Here is a 27,843-nt window from a genome sequence, read left to right as displayed (position 1 = left end):
GGGCCAATGACATCATCAACCAAGCATAGTTGTGAATAACATTTTTTTTTCTCCTTTGCTTTATTGTAGTGCAATTAAATAATGAAAGTTTATTTTTTTTATAAAAAATATTTATAATTATTTTACAAGACAGTGTTTTTAATAAAAGTGTAAAAGTTTACATCAAAATTAATAAGCATAAATGAAACTTGAATATGGCTACTAAAAAACCCGAAGGAAAACTTAGAATCAATTTGTCGAGAGCAATAACACAATTATACAAGGACAAAACTGATACTTGGAAAAGCATTTACATAAGTTTTTTTTTTTCCTTCAGAAAAAGTATATCTATTTACTTTTCATTTTTTAACACTTCTCTTTAACAATGTGTGCAGATTTAAGTGTTTTTGTCTTAATTTTTACCGGTTATCGCTTTGTGACGTCCCTTTTATTTTGTAAGTAAATATCACTCCAACTTTTTTATCAAAAAAAAACTATCACTCCAACTTAGTGACTTACATGTGCTGATCTGAATTTTAATTATTCATTTTTCACCATTACCGTCTATTAGAATTCGGTAATTTACATCATTGTGGTCTTTATGAGTCATCTGATGTATTCTAGAATTTCCAAACTCATATATCATTACGTTATACCATGGAATTTCGTTACATTTTACATCAAGGTAGACCAATCACTTTTAGGTAAGATTTTTTAAAATAGGTTTTTTTAATGGTAAATTATCTTATAATTTAAAATTATTTTTTACTAAATTTATAGAATGGTTCAAATTATAAAATATTCTATTATAATGTAATTCCAGTAAGATAAATAATGCTATTCATATACAAATTTAGATTCATCTAGATTTTATCCTCTCTTTTTTCTTTTTGCATTTGTATAAGACACTCTATTAACCCAACTACGATAATTAAAGTTCCCCAAAGAGAGAGTGTGGAGAATTCTACAAGTTTGGATTTGGAGTACAACATTTTTACTAGTACAATGAACAAAAGAATCTAAACTATTAAAAATTGATCGTCATATCTGCACAACCTTCGGCCTTCCTCTCATGACAGTGGGACCCTTTTTTTCCTCTCTTTTGACATGAAAAGGTTATGGTTAAATTTCATCTTTAACCCCTTTACCTTTTTGAGATCATACAAAAATGGTTAAATTTTAATTTTAATCTTTATATTTCACTCAAATTTAAAACAGAATCTCTATATTTTAATTTTGGTATAATTTGACACATTGATTCTTATAATGTTATTAGTCAGTCTAAATATTTTATTCTTATTAAAATGCTCATGTGAAATTTAAAAAAAAATTATTACATAGATACCAAGTGAGTATCTTTTTAATTTTAAAATGCTCCTCTAGTAAATTTAATAAAATATTTAATAAATATAGCAATATTAACAAATAATAAAAATTAAATTCTAAATATATGAAGAATACAAAAACTTTAAACATAATAAATCTTTTAATTTTTTTACTTTATAATTTAATTAGAAAATAAATAATTAACCCAACACTCCAATAAAACTATACTAATTTTATTTTAATTGATAGTTGTTGTTATACTTTTTAGTTTTTGAAAAAAAATAAATTATCACATAGTTTTATTTGATGGAACTTTGTCGATAAAGATTCTCTTTTTCATTGAAATGTTACTGTTCAAATTTTTCTTTTAATTATTTGAAACAAGATTCATTTTGATAACTAAAAATAACAAATTAATATAAAAAATAATAAAACAATTTGTCATTTGTAATTAACAAATCATATATTTCATTGTTCATTCAGATTTTATTATTATATTATTTTTAACATAAATCCATATTTTAGATGCATAATTTTCACACAATTTTTTTTTTTTTAAAAATCTTAAATGCAAGCTACGGAAGGCTTAATAAATGAGGGCAAAAGGGTTAGATTTTGCGGAGTAAATGAGATGACCATCAGAATATACGAATTTGACATTATAAGATTTTGATTGCGGTATCGTCAAAAAGAGCCTTCCACTTGTAAGGTGTAAGGCTGCATTCACTATTAAATGGAACTTTAATTTTCAACCAAAAAAAGCAATGCTAAACGGAGGTGTTTAAGTTTCAAATTTAAAATTTGAACTTTATAAAAAAACAAAAATTTATATATCAAACAAATTTAAAAATAAATAAAACTTTTACATGTTTCACAAAATATTTTATGAATGTTTTATTAAACTTTCATTTTATATATCTAATATGAGATGATTTTATTGTATATTTTTAAAATAATTTTGTGGTTTAATGTATGGGATTTTTTTTCTTGTTTACTTTAGATTTATTAAATGATAAAATTTTATTTGTAAAATTTATTAATGAATATTTTATATAATCAATTAATATTTTATTTGGATTCATTTAATTTAATTCATTTGATATATTAAATATTTTTTTCAAAAATTGATAAATTTGAAATAATATATCAAAATAAATTGATATCAATATGTATCAATTTTAATAGAAAAACGATACACTTACCTATACAATACTGATTACCAACAAAATGAAGTCTTAAATTTTTTTCTTTTTAAAATTTGTCAGTTTTTTGTGCATAAAAATACAATACACATGTTTACTTAAATGGAAAAAATAATTCTATTTTGATTCTATATTTTCTTAAAAAAACATCATGTTGGGTGATAAAATTAAATACAACGAGAATATAATTATTCATTTTAAAAACTAGTTAATAATTTTTTTTGTTAAAATGTTAAATTTTTTTGAAAATATTAAAAATGGATTAAATTCTCATTGAAAAACGTATCTAATTGAACTATTTGAATAATGATTTGTACATAATTGAATCATTGAATTCAGATTGCTGAGAAGACAGTTGACATAGCAAGATGACGAGTAGCGGTGTTCAATCAGTTAACCAACTCGAACTACCATTAACCGAATTAACTGACCCTTTTAAACCCTTAACCGTTAACCGAACTGAATTTGTTTTCAAAAAAAATAACCGAACCAAATTTTTTTCAAAAAAATAACCGAACCGAACTTTTTCGGTTAATTCAGTCGGTTAACCAAATTAACCAATATTTATATGTCATTTTATTTTTGGTTAAAACAAGTATAAAATATATAAAAAAAATTAACCGACTTAACTGACCAATTAATTTATATTTTCAAAAAATTAACCGAACCGACCGAATACTTATATATTATAATATTATTTATTTAATTATGTTAATTCGATTAACCGACCGATTTCAAACCAAATTAACCGTTAACTGAACATTCAAAAAATTATTAACCGATTCCAACCGAATTAGTTTGGTTGGTTAACCGATTAACCGAATCAGTCTATTAACCAAATTAATTCGATTTTATCTGAAATTTGCACACCCCTAATGACAAGAAAAAATAATGACATGAAAGACTTAGTTTTTTTTTAAAAAAGGACTAAAAATTAATTAAACTTTCATAAAATAAAATAAAAATCAATTAAGCCCTCCATGTTATGTTAACTTACCATATCAATTACCCCAAAATCATATTTTCATGTTAGTCATCATGTAAGTTACCATATTATCACTTAACGACTCATTATGAATTTCTAATAAAAAATGAATTCAAATAGCTCGATTTAAGTACAAATAATAATTCAAAGGACTTAATTGGGTCAACTTATAACAAATAGGTAATTAATTATTTTAAAATTATTTTCAGAAAACTTATTTGATATTTTTAACCTTAATTTTTTTTAAAGCTCCTTATGTTGATATTGTGTATTTCTTTAAAGAAGTTGGCATGACCCAAACAAAGTATATTAAACATGTTGATTGACACCTGTAAAACCAACATTGATATAACAGCTTTAGTCACCACCATGCCCTGCTATTCCTTTCACCCATTTTGAAAAATGCTAGATTCTAGCAATCACAGCAGTCACCTGATGATAATCTTTGCGAGCTTCATGCGTTGCTCATAGACTTAAGGAAATTTTGTTGGTGGGTATCAGTGCTGAAATTTTTGACTGCATCATCAACGGTTCAATTCAATGAGAAATCATAAAATTTGTAGTCTGAGTTAGTATATAAAACGGTGGGAGGCTTGTCTACAATATTAGATGGAGAGATTTCAACATGTCTTTACCTAACGATTGCTACTTTTGCTTTGCTTTTAAGTTCTTCCATCCTCAAGCATGCTTCTCACGTTCTTCTTCTTCATTTTTATCACCATTTCCACCACCAAATAAAGCTAAATATATATTTATTAATTTTGTTGTATTGTATAGTTTCGGGGTCTCGTATTCCAATATTGCTTGTATTTTAATTCTGTTTTCAACAGCATCAAAGGCTTTTAATTGGTCTAATTACGATGTACCTGTATACGAGTTCTCTTTTGAAGAAAATTATTTAAGGTTATTTAAAAGATATTTTTAGATATTAAATTTTATTATTAATTTTAATACTAATTTTAATGCCATTTTTATAATATGTAATTTAGATTCGAAACAAATGCAAATATTAATATATATTTCAATATAAATATATTTTTTTTTTTGATACGATATTAATCATGCTAAATTTTATCCCAAAAAATTTCATTTTGGGTAATGTTTTAACTAGTTTTAGTTATTCATGATCTTGACTATTTTATTGAGAAATTTTTATTTAAAAGAAAATAGTAATATTTAACATGTATTCACATATAGTTTTTTCAGATTTTTTATTTTTTAAATATTAATATTTACTCCCAAATAGTTATTTTATATGATGTTATATATATATACACTCATATTTGATGCTAACATCGGATTCAGCATTTAATTGGTGTCTTTAGATCAACCCATCTACGCTTCTATTCTTAGAAATGTTCCAAAAAATAAATAAATAAATTTCATGTAGCGTAAAAAAAATATATTAAAAAAAGAAGAATGTATATTAATATGAGACTAAAATAGAAATTAAAAAAATGTTGTATGCACTTGGAAAATTGTTACACGGTGACCAGAATTTTGATGATAAAATATTCTTTCACATCAATTTTGACTGTTTCGCCTTCTACACGGATCAAATTTAGTATCACCCTTCTCTGAATTGATATTTTAGTTTTACTTTTACATTACCACTAAGTAATTCAATGAAAATACTTATGATATCGGAAAAGATCAATGAAATATATATTTATTTACAGTATCTGAAAAAGCCTTTGGAAATTCGGCAGGCAACCCAAACATGATTCAATTACGGGCAAGAAGAAAAAGCAATGATGAAAAATAGACAGCTGGGAGGTCGCTGAAGCTTGAAACTTGTAAAAGCAGGGAAGGCAATGGTAGTTGAAAAAAAGAAGACAGAGGAAAGCTTAACTTCAAGGCAATGTAGACTCTGCAACAAACGAACGCAGTCCCTTAAGGCACATGTTCAGCTCCCAACAAAACTCTATTTCATCTCTTCTCTCCATTGTATTGTTCCTCATTCATTCATTCCCTCCTTTCATATCTTCCAATGGAAGCCAGCGCCGGACTCGTCGCGGGCTCTCACAACCGCAATGAACTTGTTGTCATTCATGGCCATGAAGAGGTAAAAGAACGTCAGCTTTATGGAACAGTTCACTTACACCTTTTTTTTGAGATGGGTTTTGATTTTGTGTTTGTGTTTGTGGTGCATTTCAGCCTAAACCTCTGAAGAACTTGGATGGTCAAGTTTGTGAGATTTGTGGTGATGAAATTGGGTTGACTGTCGATGGAGATCTTTTCGTGGCCTGCAACGAGTGTGGTTTTCCAGTTTGTAGGCCTTGTTATGAGTATGAAAGGAGAGAAGGGAGTCAACAATGTCCTCAATGCAAAACTAGATACAAGCGCCTCAAAGGTATTGCCATTTACTCATTTACATCCTTTGGTGCAGCCGCCATTGATTCTTCGAAATAAACTCACATTTCATTTCCCCTTCGGTTTTGATTGTACGGTGAAGGGAGTCCTAGGGTGGAGGGAGATGAAGATGAAGAGGATGTGGATGATATCGAACATGAATTCAACATTGATGATGAACAAAACAAGTATAGAAATATCGCTGAATCGATGCTTCATGGAAAGATGAGCTACGGGAGAGGCCCTGAAGACGATGAAAGTTTGCAAATCCCACCCGGTTTATCTGGTGTTCAATCTCGGCCGGTGAGCGGGGAGTTCCCAATAGGAAGCTCTCTTGCTTATGGGGAACACATGTCAAATAAACGAGTTCATCCATATCCTATGTCTGAACCTGGTATGCTTTTAATCTTGTATTATCTAAAAGTACTTGTATATATATATTTATTTTGTATTACATCTATAATGTATTAAATATTTGCCAAACAAAAGGAAGTGCAAGATGGGATGAAAAGAAAGAGGGAGGATGGAGAGAAAGGATGGATGATTGGAAAATGCAGCAAGGGAATTTGGGTCCTGAACCTGATGATGCCTATGATGCTGACATGGCTATGTAAGTAATTATGGCTATTATGTGCTTCCATGTGAAAAAGAATTTGTATGAGTTTTTCTCATGCAGAACCTTCTTTACAGGCTTGATGAAGCTAGGCAGCCATTGTCAAGGAAAGTGCCAATTGCATCGAGCAAAATCAATCCTTATCGTATGGTGATTGTGGCTCGTCTAGTTATCCTTGCTTTCTTTCTTCGCTATCGGATTTTGAACCCGGTACATGATGCAATTGGGCTTTGGCTAACTTCCGTGATCTGTGAAATCTGGTTTGCCTTTTCATGGATCCTTGATCAGTTCCCTAAATGGTTCCCTATTGACCGCGAGACGTATCTCGATCGCCTTTCCCTCAGGTAAACAGATTTCACAATGTTCTAGTGAACAGTGTAGCATTGATTTGAGCTCATAATTAATGTTTGATGCAGGTATGAGAGGGAAGGTGAGCCCAACATGCTTGCTTCTGTTGATATTTTTGTCAGTACAGTGGATCCATTGAAGGAACCTCCTCTAGTAACAGCGAATACAGTTCTATCGATCTTGGCCATGGACTATCCAGTGGATAAAATCTCTTGTTACATTTCTGACGATGGTGCTTCCATGCTCACCTTTGAATCATTGTCTCAAACAGCTGAATTTGCTAGAAAATGGGTGCCGTTCTGTAAGAAATTTGCTATAGAGCCCCGAGCACCGGAGATGTACTTTACTTTAAAAGTTGATTACCTCAAAGACAAAGTCCAGCCGACATTCGTGAAGGAGCGTCGAGCTATGAAGGTCTGTTTGTATGCAAAAAATTCAGAGTTTTAAGTTGCAGTGAGCTGGTTTATGTAAAAATAACCATTTTTTCATGGTGCTTTAACAGAGAGAATATGAAGAATTCAAGGTTAGGATAAATGCACTTGTAGCCAAAGCCCAAAAGGTTCCTCCAGAAGGGTGGATCATGCAAGATGGGACACCATGGCCAGGAAACAATACTAAAGATCACCCTGGTATGATTCAAGTATTTCTCGGTCAAAGTGGAGGCCATGATACCGAAGGAAATGAGCTTCCTCGTCTCGTCTATGTATCTCGAGAGAAAAGGCCTGGTTTCTTGCATCACAAGAAAGCTGGTGCCATGAACGCCCTTGTAAAGATCTTAAGCATTTGCTAACTCCTGTTTCATTCAAGTTCCCCTTCCTTTCTAAGACCCTACTTTATTTGATAATAATTATGTTAATTCTATACAAAAATTTCAGGTTCGGGTCTCGGGGGTGCTCACAAATGCTCCTTTTATGTTGAACTTGGATTGTGACCATTATTTAAATAACAGCAAGGCTGTAAGAGAGGCTATGTGTTTCTTGATGGACCCTCAAATTGGAAGAAAGGTTTGCTATGTCCAATTCCCTCAACGTTTCGATGGTATTGATAGACATGATCGATATGCCAATCGGAACACAGTTTTCTTTGATGTAAGTGCAGCATGTTCTTGTACGCTATAAGATGATTTAAGGACTAATAAATGAATCAAACCTTTTTAACTCTTGTTCTCTGGTTTCTGCAGATTAACATGAAAGGTCTAGATGGTATACAAGGCCCTGTATATGTCGGCACGGGGTGTGTTTTCAGAAGGCAAGCTCTTTATGGTTATGAACCTCCAAAGGGACCTAAGCGCCCGAAAATGGTAACCTGTGGTTGCTGCCCTTGTTTTGGACGCCGCAGAAAGGACAAAAAGCACTCTAAGGATGGTGGAAATGCAAATGGTCTAAGCCTAGAAGGTTGTTACCAATGGCATTACATTTCTTATATTGTTTATTCGCTTCGCCTAACTTCAAAATCTTTTTTATATACTAACAGCAGCCAAAGATGACAAGGAGTTATTGATGTCCCACATGAACTTTGAAAAGAAATTTGGACAATCAGCCATTTTTGTAACTTCAACACTGATGGAACAAGGTGGTGTCCCTCCTTCTTCAAGCCCCGCAGCTTTGCTCAAAGAAGCCATTCATGTAATTAGTTGTGGTTATGAAGACAAAACAGAATGGGGAAGCGAGGTACTTAAAATGCCATTGCCAACCACTTGAAACTTTATAATGTTTTTCAAGTTTAAACACTAAGACTTATGTATCTTTTGTACGTGCAGCTTGGCTGGATTTACGGCTCGATTACAGAAGATATCTTAACAGGATTCAAGATGCATTGCCGTGGATGGAGATCAATATACTGCATGCCAAAGTTGCCTGCATTCAAGGGTTCAGCTCCCATCAATCTATCGGATCGTCTAAACCAAGTCCTTCGATGGGCACTCGGTTCTGTTGAAATTTTCTTTAGTCATCATTGCCCAGCATGGTATGGTTTCAAGGGAGGAAAGCTAAAATGGCTTGAACGATTCGCATATGTCAACACAACCATCTACCCCTTCACATCTTTACCACTTCTCGCCTATTGTACCCTACCGGCAATCTGTTTACTTACCGATAAATTTATCATGCCACCGGTAAATAAACAAACTCTTCTTTAATGATTTGAAGTTTAAATAGTTTTACCTGCTAATGTTCTTATTTTCTTGTTCATACAGATAAGCACCTTTGCAAGTCTATTCTTCATTGCCTTGTTTCTTTCAATCTTTGCAACTGGTATTCTCGAGCTAAGGTGGAGTGGAGTAAGCATTGAAGAATGGTGGAGGAATGAGCAATTTTGGGTCATCGGTGGCATTTCGGCACATTTGTTCGCTGTTATCCAAGGCTTGTTGAAAGTTCTAGCTGGTATTGACACTAATTTCACTGTCACATCCAAGGCAACTGATGACGAGGAGTTCGGGGAATTGTATACTTTCAAATGGACAACCCTTCTAATTCCTCCTACTACCGTCTTAATCATCAATTTAGTCGGTGTCGTTGCAGGCATCTCGGATGCCATAAACAATGGATACCAATCATGGGGACCTCTTTTTGGGAAGCTCTTCTTCTCTTTCTGGGTGATTGTCCATCTCTATCCATTCCTCAAAGGTTTAATGGGGAGACAAAACCGGACACCAACCATTGTTGTTATATGGTCAGTGCTATTGGCTTCAATCTTCTCCTTGCTTTGGGTCCGAATTGATCCATTTGTGATGAAAACCAAAGGACCAGACACTACAATGTGTGGCATTAACTGTTGAAAAAAAATCATCTTGCGTGGTTCTTTTAGATTATGGTATGTGATGTATGAACAAACAAGAATGGAGATGCACAAGACAGAATAAAATTAGAGTGAAAGTTTTGTGTAGTTATATATTCATTCTACCAACTATAAGTTTTGTCATTCAATTGAAAATAGCTCAACTTTGTGATCACCTCCGTGTAACTGCTAAATTTTTATGTTCTCTACAGCATTCCAATTTTCTTCTATTTTCCTTTGGTGTTGAGGAACATTAATCCATTGAAAATTTAAGTAATCCCCGTGTTGAAAGAATAGCTTGGTCGGGCCAATGCCAATTCCATTTATGAGTAGGGGGATGCTTGAGCCATGGAAATTGCTTAAAACAACAAATCAATGGATTTGCAGTTATGTCATTCACTGTGTATTTTTTAATCTACAAGAAAAAGTTTAAATGATGATATTTAATGGTTTAGAAACAATACAAATATGAGCGAATTAAAAGAAATAAAACATGTAATAATGTTTCGCAAATCCGATGATTCCAATTCACCGGGCTCAAATTTTTTTGATTGTCCGACCATCACCACCATTAGAGATAGTCTCAAGAACCGCTACCATTCAAAAGTGTGGTTACTCAAATAAAAGATATTCTTGTATCAAACTCTAAACATAAATGTATAACACCGTTGTTAAATTGCATATAATCAATTTATATAATTTTCAATTTTTCTATTGAATTTATTTTTGATATAATAATAAATTTAACCCTCAATATTATTTTTTGTCAACTTAGCCCTTATTCTTTTGTCGTGTTAATTTTGATTATTAACATTTCAAAAAGAGTCAAATAGTTTTTTTTAAATAAAAATGTTAACTAATACATTATTTTTTTTAACGATATTGGCGTGGCAACTAACCTAACACTCCTCGTAAAATTATAAAACATTCAAAAAAAATCAAAAAAATAAAAAACAAACAAACATAAAATACACACAAATTGACATGTTGGATGAGGTATTTAAAAATTTAATGTTTTAATTAATATTTATGTTAAAAATATATTATGACTATTTTAAAAATATTAATGGCAAAATTCAATTTTTTTTTAAAAAGGTCAAGAGTTAATTTTGATTTAAAAAAGTTTCAAATGGTTAAAACTATAGGTTCTAATTATATCTATACTAGAACATTTTATAACATTTATGAGAATAATACATTTTAGCACACTCGAATTCACCTGCGTTGATAATAATGTTAATTTCAATTTAGTTAACACCATTATGTTTTTTTTATTAGTTATCTTTTATCTATCGTTTTTAATATTAAATATTAGAAATTTTATGAAATTTTATTCACAAAATCAACAGATTCAATAAAATTATCAGGATTTGCCATTGCTCTCTGTTTCCCGCCATTTTACCTCTGGTATGATTCAAAGCGAGAGAGAGTTCGACTATTGGTTTGCATAGCAAAGCAGATGTTAATGAAGTCCGCAATAACAAGCACTTACTCCCCCACAGGAAGTCGAAACTTTTTCCTCAACCTACTCAAGAAATCCACAACCCTTTCTCATCTCACCCAAACCCACGCCCAGATCATCCTTAATGACTTCCAAAATGATATCTCCACCATTACTAAACTCACTCACAGGCTCTTCGACCTCAAGGCCACCTCCTACGCACGTCACCTATTCCTCTCCATCCACAACCCCGATCTCTTCCTTTTCAATGTCCTCATTAAAGGCTTCTCTAACGCCCATTCCATTTCGCTCTACACCCATTTGAGGAAATGCACTCATCTCAAGCCTGATAACTTCACTTACGCTTTCGCTATCGCATCTGCTTCAACCCTTTCTGATGAGAAAGTGGGGATTTTGTTACATCAACATGCGGTTGTTGATGGGTATGGATCGGATTTGTTTGTGGGCACTGCCGTTGTTGATTTTTACTTAAAGAATTGGCGGATTGACTTGGCGCGAAAGATGTTTGATAAAATGCCTGTAAGAGATACGGTGTCATGGAATTCTATGATTTCTGGGTTGGTTAGAAATTGTTGTTTTGATGATGCGGTTTGTGTGTTTGAGCGTATGCTTAAAGATGGTAGGATTCCGTTGGATTCAACCACTGTGGCAGCTATTTTACCGGCTTTGGCTGAGCTGCAAGAATTGACTTTGGGAATGGAGGTTCAGTGTTTAGCTATAAAATTGGGGTTTCATTCGTATGTTCATGTGCTTACCGGATTTATTTCATTGTATTCAAAATGTGGGGACATTGAGGCAGCTAAGTTATTGTTTGGAGAGATACGCAGACCTGATTTGGTTTCTTATAATGCAATGATTTCGGGGTATACTAGCAATGGTGAGAGTGAGTGTTCAGTAAGGCTCTTTAAACAACTCCTTGGTTCCGGGGAAAAGGTCAATTCAAGCACAATTGTGGGGTTGATTCCTGTCTTTCATCCTTTTGGTTATTTAAGTCTCACTGACTGTATTCATGGTTTCTGTGTGAAATCTGGTATCCTCTCACAACCTTCTGTTTCAACAGCATTAACTACTGTTTATAGCAGACTAAATGAGATTAAATCTGCACGGCTGCTTTTCGATGAGTCTTTAGAGAAAACACCAGCCTCTTGGAATGCTATGATCTCAGGGTACACCCAAAATGGATTGACTGAAGCAGCAATATCTCTTTTTCAAGAAATGCAGAGATCCAAAGTTAGTCCCAATCCTGTCACAGTTACAAGTATTCTTTCAGCTTGTGCTCAGCTTGGAGCTCTTAGTCTGGGGAAATGGGTACATAGCCTAGTTAAAAACAAGAATTTTGAGTCTAACATGTATGTCTCAACTGCTTTAATTGATATGTATGCAAAATGTGGTGGCATTAGCGAGGCTCGAGAATTGTTTGACTTGATGGTGGGGAAGAATGTGGTGACTTGGAATGCAATGATTTCAGGTTATGGTCTTCATGGCCAGGGCCAGGATGCACTAAAGCTCTTCTCTGAGATGTCACATTCTGGGGTTACACCAAATGGTGTGACATTTCTTTCTCTCTTATATGCTTGCAGTCATGCTGGCTTGGTGGAAGAAGGAGAAAAAATATTCCAGTCTATGATCCATGATTATCACTATAAGCCGTTACCTGAACATTATGCCTGCATGGTTGACATCCTTGGCCGAGCTGGCCAACTAGAAAATGCCTTAAAGTTTATAAAGGAAATGCCAGTTGAACCAGGGGCTGCTGAATGGGGTGCATTGCTTGGTGCTTGTGTGATCCACAAGGATAAAAAGATTGCTCGTGTGGCTTCCGAAAAGCTATTTGAATTGGATCCTGAAAGTGTAGGATATTATGTTTTACTGTCAAATTTATACTCAGTTGAGAGGAATTATCGACTGGCTGCTTCGGTCCGGCAAGATGTTAAGAAAAGGAAGTTGGCAAAGACTCCTGGATGCACTCTAATTGAGATCGGTGAAACTCCACATGTATTTACATCTGGTGATCGGTCCCATCCTCAAGCATCAGCAATCTATGCAATGCTAGAAAAATTAATAAGGAAAATGAAGGAAGCAGGGTTTCAGACTGAGATTGATACCGCATTGCATGATGTAGAAGAGGAAGAGAAGGAACTGATGATAAATGTTCACAGTGAGAAATTAGCCATTGCTTTTGGTCTTATTGCTACAGACCCTGGAACTGAAATTAGAATTTTCAAGAATCTACGAGTTTGTGTAGATTGTCATACTGCCACTAAATTTATATCCAAGATCACTGAGAGAGTCATCGTGGTTAGGGATGCTAATCGGTTCCATCATTTTAAAGATGGTCTTTGTTCTTGTGGAGACTATTGGTGATGAAATAACTATTCAGCTCATTGAATAATATAGTTTGGGCTGTCATCCGATTGTGGCATGTTAAATGCAATTAACAGTATGTTTAACATTCCATGCCTGTGTTCTATAATTGGTTGGTTTTCTAACTATAGAACTGGGAGAATACCTATAATAATCGGATCATTCAAGTTCAAGCTTTTGGTGATCTTTAGATTTTCATTGGTTCATGCATCCTGTTTCCTTATGCCCTTGAAGATACGTTGTGCACGAACAGATTTTGGAGCTACTGTTTCATTGAAAGAGGTATGATTCTTGCAATTTTGACTTCTTGAGGATGGTATTTAGACTGGGAATTTTTATTTTTTATTTTTTGTTAAGAGTAAACTGGGAAATTCTTTGTAACTTACTTTTCATTGATGTATTTTTGTTGTTAGTAATAATTTTCAATGAGCACCAGTTATGATTGTTGTTAAATAGTAAATACTTGTGTTTTACTTTTATGTGTGTGGTGTTTTGAAAGAAAAAATACCATCAGATCTCATATCAAATGATGAAACATAGTACCGTAGTTATTTATTACTAGCATATTTCTAGTTACTATTTTCACTAATTTTCTTTTGTGAAAGCCCCAACATTGGCTGTCTTGACTTGTATTTTTCTTTTTATTATTTTAAATTCTAATGGTTTGTTAGAATTGTTTATGAAAAAAATAAAACAAAATATTAATTTATTGATAATAATAATTAAATTTTAATTGATTCAATTAATCAAAAAAATAATTTATTAAATTAGAAAAAAGTTGAAAATAATTCCACTGTGAGTTTAAAGAATAAAAAAAAAAAACTTCTCGCGTAGAGGGTATATTTGTAAATTCAGAATTAGTTGAAATCCCGTATTGAGTCCACCGACAGGCAAAGGAGTAGCAGATGCGGAGTACCGGCAATAACCGGTACTTTTAAGAACAGGCTATTGCCAGCAAGGAAAAACGTTGTATAATGTGTAAGTTGTCCATTTCCGTGAAGGAAAGTGGTTAAGTGTCTGCTGAACACGCGTAACAATATTACCCGGTTGTTAAGCAAATAGTAAAAAGGGGTTAAGAGCCGTGTGGCTAAGCTAAACGGCTAGTTCTAAATGTAAATTAATATAGATGAATTATCTCATATATCTTTGGTTTTACACTAGGGTTTGTAATCATATAAAAGATAACTAAACAGAAAATTTTAAATTACAAATGATAAACTCTATATAATTGTAAATTGGAGATAAGGTTGAAATTTGGAAGATAAGGCGTTACCAACAAAATTTTGGAAGATAAAAGAGGAATATCTATTATCCTATTCTTTAATTCGTTCACGAATAATAATAAATCATCTACTGGATTTGCAAATAAAATTAAGAAAATAACTGTAGACAATAATTTTTATTCAGAAAAATAAAATTTAAAACAAAGAAATTACAACATGTAAAATTGTTACCTATGAAATCATACATATTATATTATAGGAATACACATTTTTTGGTAACCAAGGAACGCACTTTTTAAGAAGCTTTCTAAAATTTTCTTTTAGGCTAATTTTAAAATTATTATATGATTTATTCAAAATTTAATCTATTTAGATTAATTTTATTTTTAAGTCCTATGCATTTTTCAGTTATATCAAATTGATCTCTAATTTATGTTTTAATTTCTACAAATTACTTACTATAATTTTTTACATGATTTACATGTTTATGTTTACTCTTTTTACAACATAAATTTATTCAATTTAGTGTTCAAGTTTAATTTTGATTTTTTATAATTAGTGTTTATAATTTAGGTTTTAATTTTTACAAGTTGAAGTTATTATGCTTGTTTTATGGTCTATGAAAATTAATTTTTTTTGGAGTTGATAGTTACTCCTCTTAACAATGTTGTTTCCAATATTCGAACCCAAACTCTCTTCACAATAATACAATATGCCTTATCACTATCCAACACTAGTTGGTTAAAAACATCTATGAATATCATATTTTGTACATATTTGAGGTTAAGGTAAACTATACCCAAAGTCATTAAACTATTAATAAGTTTATGTTTTGGTCACATAATTTCAAAAAATTATAAAATAGTTACTGAACTATTTGAAAGTTTTCATTTAAGTGATTGAGATGTTATAACCTGATATTGTATGGCATTTTCTGTTCACACCACCTGCACCAATTAAAAGTTCTCATTCCCTTTTTTCTTCTATAGTTCAAAAATTTTCATGAAATATCTTTAAATATCATAAATTTGTGAATAAAAATCTAACCAACTTTCTTCTTTGTTTTTCAACATTAACTGTTAGATCGATTTAAATCTAAAGTATGTTTTTCTACTTCCGATGGGTATAGATTCGTCATACCAATCATCGATTTATGTTATTTGGAGCTTGCTATCCAGATTTAAAAAAAAAACCTTAACAATTTAGTGACTTAAATAAAAATTTATGAATAATTTAGTGACTTAAATGAAAACATTCAAATATTTTAATAGATTATTTTGTAATTTTTTAAAATTAAATGATTAAAATATAAATTTATTAATAATTTAGTGACCTTAAGTGTAATTTATCATTGAAATTAAATGTAATAAAGAAGTTTTTAATTAAAAAGTCAAAGCGGAGCAGTGTTAGGTAGTAGGGGGAGGGAGATAGCAACTGGTTCACCCGGTAAAAATTGTTACATCATAGAAAATAATAAAATACTAAATAATTAGAAAAAAACAAGTGACAAAAAGGACAACCCATTAAGCCCACACAATAGCTGGAATGAGTATAGGGAAGATGGAGACGGCTTGTTGAAGGGGAGAAATTGCCGACAGCTTTTTCTCACTTCTCTTAATATCTATATTTTTCGTTTAATACCCTTCCCTTTTGATCTGTAATAACAATATAATGGAAGCAAGTGCTGGAATGGTGGCCGGTTCTCACCGGACTAACCAGTTGGTTCGGATTCGCCATGATTCTGACAGTGGGGTTTGTGTCATTTCTTATTTCATTATTTTAGTTTGATTTTTCTTTTATCATTTTTTACTTATTCTAATAGTGTGCTGTTAAGATCTGAGTTTTGTTATCATAGAAAAGGACTTAAAAAGTTAATAGTTGTTAAGATCTAACGGTCATTTGAGTGAAAGTAAATTCAATTCTTTACTTTGAAGCTTATTGACTGAGGAATTGAATGATTGGTTAGTGAACATAATCAGATCTTGAGATTTGGTTCTGATTTTTATTCTAGACACTCATCTGTAGAGTCTGGTCATTCGATGATTTGATGTGGCTATGTGGTTTTATATTTAAGCAGATGGTTTTATTTGGTTCAACTGCAAATTTTCAGAAGATTCCTAACAGCGTTAATTGTCCTTTCTGAATGCAGCCCAAACCGCTAAAGAATTTGAATGGACAGACATGTCAGATCTGTGGTGATAATGTTGGAGTTGGTGCTGCCGGTGATGTGTTCGTTGCTTGCAATGAGTGTGCCTTCCCAGTTTGCCGGCCTTGTTATGAGTATGAACGGAAAGATGGGACTCAGTGTTGTCCGCAGTGCAAGACTAGATACAAGAGGCATAAAGGTTTGTTGGTTTCTTTAGGAATTTCATTTTATGATTTGGCTTCTAAGATCTTTATATCATGTGTGAAGTAATTTCTGAATATTTCAGGGAGTCCTAGAGTGGAGGGAGATGACGATGAGGAAGATGTTGATGACTTGGAGAATGAGTTTGATTATGCTCAAGGACTCAGTAAGGCTAGGAGGGAATGGCAGGGTGAAGATGTGGATCTTTCTTCATCCTCGAGACATGAATCTCAACAACCAATCCCTCTTCTAACCAATGGCCCTACGGTAGGCGTTTTATGTGCTTCTGTCCCTATTCATGTTATGGAGTTTGCAAAGATGCGATTATTTGTTTCTTCTTTTAGTACCCTCTCATCTATCTACTTGGTGATCGAGCTGTGCTGTTCAATTCCTGAGTTTCAGTTTCAATGTTGGAAAACTCCAGTCATACATTATGGTTTCTCCTAATTAGATTTAATTGAAAAAATCATTTCATTCTTGCTTGGTTTTGTAGCATTGCAATCTTGCTATCAACAGCATTTTAATTCTCATGTATAGCCCAACATGGTTTGGTTAAATCATAAGAAAAGTCTTTTGTATTTGCGGAAGTGACTAGCTTTGCTAATATATTCCCTGGCGATTAATACCATGAGATTTATGATTTCTGCTACTTAAATGGTCATTTTCTAACTGATAGGCCAACATTTTCAGGTTTCTGGAGAAATTGCTACACCAGACAATCGATCCGTGCGAATGACATCGGGTCCTTTGGGTCCTTCTGAAAAGAATGTTAGTTCTTCTCCTTATGTTGACCCGAGGCAACCAGGTAATTAAGTCATTGGGTTTGTTTACGAGATTTTTCTTTTTCCCCTTATTGAAGTGTTTATTATCTCAATTTATATTGTCATCTGTTCTTGTAGTCCCGGTGAGAATTGTGGACCCAACAAAGGACTTGAATTCTTATGGCCTTGGGAATGTTGATTGGAAGGAAAGGGTTGAAAGTTGGAAACTCAAACAGGAGAAAAATGTGATGCATATGAACAATAGATACCCTGAAGGGAAGGGAGATATAGAAGGAACTGGTTCGAATGGGGAGGAATTGCAAATGTGAGCTTATCTTGTCTGAAATAGAATTAAATTAGTTTACTATGTTCCATTGAGTGTTTTTATATATCTTAATGACCTTATAAGTTTACATTTAAGTTTATTTTTCAATCTTTAATTTTGTTTTTTCATACTTATTTTTTTGGTCAAATTTTAATTTGGAGTATTGTCACTTTTTTTATATTTCTATCGCTAGATGCAAGTTATGTCCATTCCTTTTGACTTTGTAGTCGTAATTGGAATGGTTTTTTGCTCAGTTGATGTCATCTATGCATTTCATTTTGAAGTTTGATGGTTCTTGTTCCACAGGGCTGATGATGCTCGTCAACCTTTGAGTCGTGTGGTGCCTATTTCTTCGTCTCACCTGACCCCTTATCGTGTTGTCATCATTCTCCGTCTCATCATTTTGGGCTTTTTCTTGCAATATCGTGTAACACATCCAGTGAAAGATGCATATCCATTGTGGCTAACTTCTGTTATCTGTGAGATTTGGTTTGCTTTATCTTGGCTTCTAGATCAGTTTCCAAAATGGTATCCCATTAATCGTGAGACCTACCTTGACAGGCTAGCTTTGAGGTCAGTTCCATTACCTTGCTGATGGTTTGTTTCATATGTGGCTGAAAAACTCCTTTGCTCCCTTTGTCTGCCTATGTGTATTCTTGGTGCTGTTGTCTGTTATCATAACATTAATATCGGTTGGCTCTGTTTTCCAGATACGACCGGGATGGGGAACCATCACAGCTATCCCCTGTAGATGTTTTCGTCAGTACAGTGGATCCACTCAAAGAGCCTCCGCTTATCACAGCGAACACTGTCTTGTCAATCCTTGCAGTGGATTACCCTGTGGACAAAGTAGCTTGCTATGTTTCTGATGATGGTTCAGCTATGCTGACTTTTGAAGCCCTCTCTGAAACTGCTGAGTTTGCAAGGAAGTGGGTGCCTTTCTGCAAGAAGCACAGTATAGAGCCTAGAGCTCCTGAGTTTTATTTTGCTCAAAAGATTGATTATCTAAAGGACAAGATAAAGCCTTCTTTTGTCAAGGAGCGTCGTGCAATGAAGGTCAGTGTAGAGATGCCTAATTATGCTTATGTGTGCCTTCTTAAACATTGATTCCTGGACCTATTAAGATATTTATTAAGTTGCAATAGACCTTAAAATGATTTCCTGTCCTTTTTGGGGGTATTTCTTGGTAAGCTTTGCTTGAAACTGTCAATACTTTGTATATTTTTTTGCAGTTAGAATAAGTAAATAAAAAATTGAAGAAAGAACTCCGCAGAAGGCTTAAGTGGATTCCAACCGAAGTACAATGAAAAGTTTTAGAACACAAGAAAGCAAAATCTAAAGAAATGTTTCTTCCACTCACTACTTCCTATTAAAACAGGAAAAAGATGTCACATTTTCTAACATTAAAAGAGGTGAAATTTCTTTCAACAGAGAGAATATGAAGAATTCAAGGTGCGGATCAATGCCCTTGTTGCCAAAGCTCAGAAAATGCCTGAAGAAGGTTGGACAATGCAGGATGGAACGCCATGGCCTGGAAACAACCCAAGAGATCATCCAGGAATGATACAGGTATTATCCTTCAACTGAGTTGCATTCCAGGAAAGTTGGTTCTGTGATTATTTACTATCATGGTTCTTTCTATTTTCTAATGTAATTTTGTGGAACAACAGGTGTTTCTAGGTCATAGTGGGGGGCTTGATACTGATGGAAATGAGCTACCTCGCCTTATCTATGTTTCTCGTGAGAAGCGACCTGGCTTCCAACACCACAAGAAAGCTGGAGCCATGAATGCTTTGGTATGCAATTCTCTGCCCTTGTCCAATTTCACTATGTATCTCTTAAGCAGTCACAGATGTCCTCTGGTCTTTTTCCGGGACTGCATCTAACCAAAGTGTTTTAGATCATAATATTTATAGTCAGATGCATACCTTTGCAATAATCCTGCCTTGGTTCCTTTGCTGGATATTCTTTACTAAGGAATGTGTCATGTAGGCATATGGGCCCCTTTTTTGTCTGGAAAATCCTTTTAGACCTTCTGCACTTGCAACTTTGTAGGATGATTGTCTATTTCAATTTCTAACCTGGCCATCTTTTGATTCTCAGATTCGAGTTTCAGCTGTTCTTACCAATGGGGCATATTTGTTGAATGTCGATTGTGATCACTACTTCAATAACAGTAAAGCTCTTAAAGAAGCAATGTGTTTCATGATGGATCCTGCCTATGGAAGGAAGACGTGCTATGTGCAGTTCCCTCAACGTTTTGATGGCATTGACATGCACGATCGATATGCCAATAGGAATATTGTGTTCTTTGATGTATGACCCGTTAATTTGGCTTCAGGATAGAACTTGTTTCAAATTATTAGTTAATGGGGGATGGTAGTTCATTTTGGGCTTGTATTTTGCAGATTAACTTGAAAGGGTTAGATGGCATCCAAGGTCCAGTCTATGTGGGAACAGGTTGCTGTTTCAACAGGCAAGCTCTATATGGGTATGATCCAGTTCTGACAGAAGCGGATTTGGAACCAAATATTATTGTTAAGAGTTGTTGTGGTTCAAGAAAGAAGGGAAAGAGTGGGAATAAAAAATACATTGACAAGAAGAGGGCAGCTAAGAGAACTGAATCGACCATCCCTATTTTCAATATGGAAGACATTGAGGAGGGTGTTGAAGGTGGACTTTTCGTCAAAACTACTCTATTACTTTCTGATTTTTATCTCAAATTGATTTGATTTTCTCTGCACCGATACTAGATCCTATCGTTTTAATTTGCATATGAAACAGTGTGGGTTCTTCCCTTTTCAGCATGGCCGTCATAAAATTTTCATTATATCATATTTTTCCAGAATCAACATTATTCAAGATCATGCGGTTTGTATAAAAGTATTGCCCATGCACCGACTGGTCTCAATTTCATTTATTATTTTCTGCAGGATATGAGGAAGAAAGATCTCTTCTCATGTCTCAGAAGAGACTAGAGAAGCGATTTGGTCAGTCCCCGGTATTTATTGCTGCTACCTTCATGGAACAAGGAGGCATTCCACCATCAACCAATCCTGCAACACTTTTAAAAGAAGCAATCCATGTTATTAGTTGTGGATACGAGGACAAGACTGAATGGGGCAAGGAGGTCAGTTGTGAAGTATCATGGCCTTTAGTTGTGCCCTTACCTGGTTTCCCTTTTTATATGCGTTAACCCTTTTTTTCCCTCATGTCACTAGATTGGGTGGATTTATGGTTCTGTTACAGAAGATATTTTGACTGGTTTTAAGATGCATGCTCGTGGGTGGATATCAATCTATTGCATGCCTCCTCGTCCAGCATTTAAGGGATCTGCTCCTATCAATCTTTCTGATCGTTTGAATCAAGTGCTTCGATGGGCTTTGGGTTCTATTGAGATTTTGCTGAGTAGGCATTGCCCCATATGGTATGGTTACAAAGGAAGATTGAGGCTTCTGGAGAGACTGGCATACATTAACACCATTGTTTACCCCCTTACCTCTATTCCTTTGCTTGCTTATTGTATGCTTCCTGCCTTTTGCCTTCTGACAGGAAAATTTATCATTCCTGAGGTAAGTGATTACTAGAGCTTCCCTTTTTCCTTTGAAACTGATTTCTACTCCTGCAGCCCTCTGAAAACTATTTCCTCTGACACTGATGTCTGTTCTTCCTCCAATCTTTTTGCAGATAAGCAACTTTGCTAGCATGTGGTTTATTCTTCTTTTCGTCTCTATTTTTGCCACTGGAATACTTGAGCTTAGGTGGAGTGGTGTCAGTATCGAAGACTGGTGGAGAAATGAACAATTCTGGGTCATTGGTGGGACATCAGCTCACCTCTTTGCTGTTTTCCAAGGTCTTCTGAAAGTGCTTGCTGGAATAGATACCAACTTCACTGTCACTTCAAAGGCGTCTGATGATGATGGCGAGTTTGCCGAACTTTATGTTTTCAAATGGACATCACTTCTCATTCCTCCAACCACAGTACTTATTATCAACCTGGTGGGCATTGTGGCTGGCGTATCATATGCTATAAACAGTGGTTACCAATCCTGGGGTCCTCTTTTTGGCAAGCTTTTCTTTGCCATCTGGGTGATTGCTCATTTGTATCCTTTCTTGAAAGGTTTGGTGGGTCGTCAAAATCGTACCCCTACAATTGTCATCGTCTGGTCTATACTTCTTGCTTCCATCTTCTCATTGCTGTGGGTGCGTATCGACCCCTTTACCTCAGAAGCTACAAAAGCTGCCGCTAATGGTCAATGTGGCATCAACTGTTAGTTTCATTTTCGGATCATTTTATTCCGGTAAATGCTCTCTCCTTCAAGTTGGCTATTGTGTATATAACCAAAGAGAAAAAAGAGATGTCGCAGGCCATACATGTGCATGATATCAGTTTATGTCTCGAGGAATTTATATGTTTTGTAACACAGATGGGGACCTAAGACCAACCCTCCTAGTATCTTTGTGTTCACTTCTATTCGTCTACGTGGTATTGCTGATGAAGTTTGATGTTGATGTTGTGTAATTTTACAAGTATATTTTTTCAGTATTATGTAGTGATATTTATTCACCCAATGTTATGAAAGGGACTTGGTACTGGTTTTTTTTTTTTTTTTTTGAAGTTCATATTTTTTTCTGGGTAAATAAAAAGAAGAGGAAGCCTTACGCACTAAGAACTAAATGGAACAAAGTCGGTTACTAGTGGCACCCCATTTATCTCCTAGTGGTACATGCATGATTCCAGCAAAGACTTTCCCATCCATGGCAATCAAGCAAAGAACCAAGCCTTATAGCTTAAAATATGAAATTACTACTATCTTCAATCATTATATTTGATAATATCGAGATGGCTAACAGTAGCATACTGTAACTACGATAGGTATATGTTGTCGTTTCTGCGTCGCATGTAATAATTAAGCTTTAAAAATTATTTTAGCAATTAATTAATAATTCAGTTACTTTTTTAAACAAATTTAATTTTTTATATGATTTCGTGGTATGATTTTAATAGATTATATGCTGATGTGGCATGAATGTTTCGAATAAGATTACGTAAAAGTTAAAACAACGACACTATGCCAAGTAAGCGCATATCACTTTCATCATTATATGTAATTAAAAACTCAAGAAAAATCAGCTACTCGTTATATGTAATAATTAATGATTTATGTTGATTTTTCGTAACAAATTAATTATGGATTATGAACTGACTAACCACTACATCACTATTTCATATATCTTTTCCCTTTCTTGTTTCGGATTACATTGGTTTGACCAATTTCCACGTTTGCATAGGTTGGTCGAAATCTTTTTTATCTTTAAAGAATGAAACATGCAAATTTAAATTTGCAATAATTAATTTCAATTTGTTTATTAATTTATTTTTTAATTAATGCCATAAATTGTACTATATAATTAATTTATTTTTAAATTCAAATAAAATTAAATACCTTAAACTTGCATTTAGTTCAATTTTAACAAAAAAAATTATTGATATCAAATATAAATAAAAACTTAAAAGGAAAATATCAAGAGAAGATTAAAAAACAGATATAATTAAAAACACGTCAGATGCTTATATTATTAAATAATAAAAAAAGCAAAACCAATTAATAAAAGATAATTTTATTTCTTTATTTAAAATATACGTAATCCATAAATGTTAGGGCTACGTTAGGGTTTTTTAAATAATAAGCCAATTATTTGCCGCAAAGTCATAACTAAGCCTACTGCTTATCTTCTTGTCACTAAAAATGATGGAAGTTGCAGTTCAAGAACAAGTTCGCGTCTTCGAATTAAGCGCCGAACTACAAAACAATCACCATGTTTTTCCAGGACAATTCATGTTTTTAATCAAACATCGTGGTTCTTGGGACCCAAATTCCTACATGTTCAGATTTAACCTCGAACGCTTGTCTTCCCCAAACAGCATCCAGCAACTGGTTTATGAAGCCGTTTTCAATACCAAACAGATTTCCGAGGAAACCAACGTTAAATCATTGACCAACAGCATATCGAAATACCTCGTCGACAATTACAGTTTTGGGCTTGAAACAATCACTGAACCCGACTCACCTAAAGTGCTCATCTTTGTCGATGTAAACCAAACATGGGTTTTTGGCAAGATGGGTTGTCAAGTTTATAAAAGAGGATGGTTTGATAATGGCGAAGCTGGTGTTGACGAAGAAGGTATTTTGATGAGGTTGACATGCTCGTTGGAGTTAAGGTCTGGGTTTTTGATGATGTTGGTGCCGGTGCCGGGATTGGGTTCGTTTGAAGCATGTGATCGTGGTGGTGAGACATTGGTGGCTGATAGCACGTGTGCTATATGCTTGGAAGGGCTGTCTAATGGAACCTGTGTAAAGACACCTTGTTCGCATGCTTTTCATGGGAGATGCATTGCTCGATGGGTTTGGAGGAAAAAATCTTGCCCTATGTGCAGGTTTGAATTATTATTGGGAGGAAAATGTGCTATCTGCTCGTGTTTTTAATGAGGGATGATGCATTGCTTAATGGCAAACTACATAATTAAGACAAACTAGGTAATTTTAACTCATTGTATTTTAGTAATTAATAACATTGAATACATCTTCTTCTTAAGTTATTTTTATCTTTTGTAAATCAATACAAAGGAGATCAGTGTGAATATGTAAGACTCCATTATTTAGATGAAAAAATACGTAATTTAGTAACATCGACCATAAAAAAGTTTAGTTCTTTAATGTAATTTTAATGAGTTTATAAAATTTACCTTAATAAAGAATTAAGTTCATTAATCGAGTGAATTTAGAGTTTTTTTTATTTTTTTAATTTTATTTTATTTTATTTTTCAAATAATTTCAATTTTCTTAATATTTTTTAAGTCTTATAAGAATATATATATGTAAATCTATTAATTTTTTATATTTTGGATCTATATAATGTATTACACCAATTTATGGTTAAATAAGTCTTGTAGGCTGATTTTTAAATTTATTTAGGTCTTTAGGTTGGTTTTAAAATTATTTAGGTAAATAGGTTGATTTTGAGAGAAAGCTCGTTAGCTGGGTGAGCTTTTTGGGAAGCGTGTCCATACACGTGTCAAAAAGATCGCCCAACTAGACGTACTTTCCCTTTAAGTTGCAATTTTTTACTTTTTTTAATATAATTAATTTCTTTGGTTGGATAGTTAAATGTTGGTGGTTTTGTTCTTGAGTCCAAGATTTGATTCCTCTCCCAATCATGTTTTTAACATATTATCTTCCTTAGTTAAACGGTTAAATAATAATGATTTCATCTTTGAGACCCATGTTCAATTCCCCTTTTCAAAACATATTTATAATTTTTATTTCATATTATTTCAAATTTTTATTTATTTTTAATTAATAAATATATTATTTTCAATTTATTATTTTAATTCATCTTTTTAATTAATAACTCTTTTATTCATAAAATCAAATAATTATTATTTCTAGTAAATTAGTAAATATTTTTATACGTGTATTTAAAATATTTCACATATAAACATAATGATATTTCAAATAATTAATTAAAATATTTCACATATAAAAATATTTGAAATATCATACTAATAATGTAGATGAAAAAACAATGATATTTAAAATATTTTACATATAAAAATAATTATTATATTTTAAATAATTATTTCATTTTATAATTCTAGAAATCACCATATCCACAATATACGTAGAGAAAATAAATATTTGACATGTAAATATTATATAAAGAAAAATATATCAAAAAAATTAGTTGATGTTTATATTATATATAAAGGAGTTATTGATTTCAAATATTTTCAACATAATGATATATGTAAAGTATATATTTTTATTATATAATTACATATTTATTATTTGATTTTATGAATAAAAGAGCTATTAATTAAAACAATGAATTAAAATATAAAATTTGAAAACAATATATTTATTAATTAGAAAAACTTGAAACAATATGAAATAAAAATTACAAATGTATTTAGAAAAGGGGAATTGAAATTGGGTCTCAATGATGAAATAATTATTATTTAATCATTTAATTAAAGAAGCTAAAAAAGAAGAAGCTTAAAACAATATGAAATAAAAAATATAAATGTGAGTAGAAAAAGAGTTGAACCTGAGAGTTAATTAATGACAAAACCACCAGCATTTAATCATCCGACCAAAGAAATTAATTGAATTTAAAAAAGTAAAAAATTGCAACTTAAGGGAAAATGTGTCTAACTAGGCGAGCTTTCCTGACACGTGTATAGAAAGCTTGCCCAGCTGGACGCGCTTTCCAGGAAGCTCGCCTCGTTGGACTAGCTTTCCCTCAAAATCAGCCTATTTCCCTAAATAATTTTAAAATCGGCCTAAATACCTAAATAAATTTCAAAATCGACCTATAAGCATTATTTAGTCCGTATTTATATATTGGACCTATAATATATTGTTAATACTTTTATTTTGGTTAGATGTTATTAACAATTATCTGGTTTCGAATTGAATTAATTGATAAATGAAACTAAAAAAAAAAGCCTTTAATCAACTCCCGATCGAATTAGATTCAATGTTTGACCGATTAACCAAACTAATTCAATTTGGTCGATTAATTTAGTTAAAATTGAAAAATACACACACTTATTCATAATACTCAATTGTGATGTGCGAATTTCTAGTCCCATCATATACATATATCATATATGAATTTGCGTAGTTTAATCTCTCTATATATATTTTTTTCCATTTTTCATATATTATGCTTTGTAGTATACTTGTTAATGTAGTATAGTTATAATAGTATTTTTTAAAAATGTAAATATTAATAATTTATCATATATAATATTCTATATATGAATAAAATAATAAAAAAATATATATTTAAACACACTTAAACCCATATCCTCCTACATTAATAATATATAGCATGCTCATGTCAATTAAGCTAAGGATTTGTTTATTTCAATGAAAATGATTTTCAGGAAATAATTTCTGGAAAATGACTTACTTTCCAGGAGAAGTTAATATTTTTTGGTGTTTGCATAAATCTATGTAAAATATTTTCTGTTGTTTGGCAGATTTTTTACAAATATTTTATAAAATTTGTTTTCAATGAAACAAATATACATTTGAGATTTTATTATATTTTCATTGTTTCATTGAGTTTATTTTAAATCTATAAATTTATATTTTGAATTTTTTTTGCACATTTTAAAATTTTTTTGTTAAATTCAGGTTCATTATAACGTCATTTTTTAGTTATATGACTAATAAGTTAGTATTTTTTATTTAAAAATATGACATCAACAAAATTGACAAAAAAATTTAACAATGTCAACAATTGAGGGTTTTTTACTGATATAAGTTAAAAAAAATTATATACCAAAATAGGTTGCCAGGAGGATTATTTACCAAAATGGGTTGTTTTTTTTATTCACGCCTATCTGACAGGGGCGGCTCTTTTTTATATTAAAATATATTTTTTATATATTTTTAAATAAGATATTATTTTTTATTTTCAAATCAGTATGACCCGTGTATAGATACGAATACAGGTTGCGCCTATCTCTGAGGCGCGACTAGTTGTGTAACAGCCTAATTTTCAGTGGTATCGGAACAGTGATTCGAGATCACTAAATCCGACAAATGAGTAGGAAATATTATTAATCTAGTGAGTATAAGTTAAATGTGAAGTTAGGAAAAATTTTGAATTAGTGAAATGTACAAAATATATATATTAAAATAATTAGAATTGAAAATGAGGTATCGAGACCTCGGGAATTTTAAATCGAGCCATAAATATTTTTATA

The 27,843-nt window shown here is 32.6% G+C and overlaps 3 protein-coding genes across 4 annotated transcripts; all 3 read left to right on the top strand.

Annotated features, from left to right (window-relative positions):
* The first annotated feature begins 5,206 nt into the window (after positions 1–5,206).
* LOC107958683 (cellulose synthase A catalytic subunit 7 [UDP-forming]) lies at positions 5,207–9,755 on the top strand. Of its 2 annotated transcripts, none has more exons than XM_016894519.2 (12): positions 5,207–5,557; positions 5,650–5,845; positions 5,948–6,238; positions 6,334–6,454; positions 6,535–6,801; positions 6,874–7,219; positions 7,308–7,571; positions 7,681–7,893; positions 7,986–8,199; positions 8,282–8,475; positions 8,565–8,918; positions 9,000–9,755. In XM_016894519.2, the coding sequence occupies exons 1-12, from the start codon at positions 5,483–5,485 to the stop codon at positions 9,579–9,581; spliced, it is 3,117 nt and encodes a 1,038-aa protein (XP_016750008.1). In that variant the 5' UTR covers positions 5,207–5,482; the 3' UTR covers positions 9,582–9,755. The 2 variants fall into 2 exon arrangements, with proteins under 2 accessions (XP_016750008.1, XP_016750007.1); XM_016894518.2 differs by having other exon boundaries at positions 8,279–8,475.
* Positions 9,756–10,933: 1,178 nt separating this feature from the next.
* LOC107958682 (pentatricopeptide repeat-containing protein At4g30700) lies at positions 10,934–13,860 on the top strand. The gene has a single exon (XM_016894517.2). It carries the CDS (start codon positions 11,040–11,042, stop codon positions 13,404–13,406), a length of 2,367 nt encoding a protein of 788 aa, XP_016750006.1. The 5' UTR covers positions 10,934–11,039; the 3' UTR covers positions 13,407–13,860.
* A 2,229-nt stretch (positions 13,861–16,089) lies between these two features.
* Positions 16,090–22,669, top strand: LOC107958681 (cellulose synthase A catalytic subunit 1 [UDP-forming]). The gene is made up of 14 exons (XM_041112713.1): positions 16,090–16,381; positions 16,779–16,974; positions 17,062–17,243; positions 17,667–17,781; positions 17,876–18,062; positions 18,369–18,635; positions 18,773–19,118; positions 19,494–19,631; positions 19,733–19,858; positions 20,166–20,378; positions 20,471–20,735; positions 20,996–21,192; positions 21,284–21,634; positions 21,750–22,669. The coding sequence occupies exons 1-14, from the start codon at positions 16,301–16,303 to the stop codon at positions 22,335–22,337; spliced, it is 3,252 nt and encodes a 1,083-aa protein (XP_040968647.1). The 5' UTR covers positions 16,090–16,300; the 3' UTR covers positions 22,338–22,669.
* Positions 22,670–27,843: the final 5,174 nt, after the last annotated feature.

Source organism: Gossypium hirsutum, chromosome A05 (genome assembly GCF_007990345.1).
Source record: "Gossypium hirsutum isolate 1008001.06 chromosome A05, Gossypium_hirsutum_v2.1, whole genome shotgun sequence".
Classification (NCBI taxonomy): Eukaryota; Viridiplantae; Streptophyta; class Magnoliopsida; order Malvales; family Malvaceae; genus Gossypium; species Gossypium hirsutum.
The sequence above is the reverse complement of the archived record's forward strand: the minus strand, read 5'-3'. Positions and strand labels throughout refer to the sequence as shown.

Bases quoted from the DNA above. Each gene is read 5' to 3' on its own strand.
- LOC107958681 (XM_041112713.1), top strand. From the start codon at position 16,301: ATGGAAGCAAGTGCTGGAATGGTGGCCGGTTCTCACCGGACTAACCAG. The intron at 16,975-17,061 runs GTTTGTTGGTTT...TGAATATTTCAG, and splicing joins TAGATACAAGAGGCATAAAG to GGAGTCCTAGAGTGGAGGGA. The intron at 19,119-19,493 runs GTCAGTGTAGAG...TTCTTTCAACAG, and splicing joins AGGAGCGTCGTGCAATGAAG to AGAGAATATGAAGAATTCAA.
- LOC107958682 (XM_016894517.2), top strand. From the start codon at position 11,040: ATGTTAATGAAGTCCGCAATAACAAGCACTTACTCCCCCACAGGAAGT.
- LOC107958683 (XM_016894518.2), top strand. From the start codon at position 5,483: ATGGAAGCCAGCGCCGGACTCGTCGCGGGCTCTCACAACCGCAATGAA. The intron at 7,220-7,307 runs GTCTGTTTGTAT...GTGCTTTAACAG, and splicing joins AGGAGCGTCGAGCTATGAAG to AGAGAATATGAAGAATTCAA. The intron at 8,919-8,999 runs GTAAATAAACAA...TTGTTCATACAG, and splicing joins ATAAATTTATCATGCCACCG to ATAAGCACCTTTGCAAGTCT.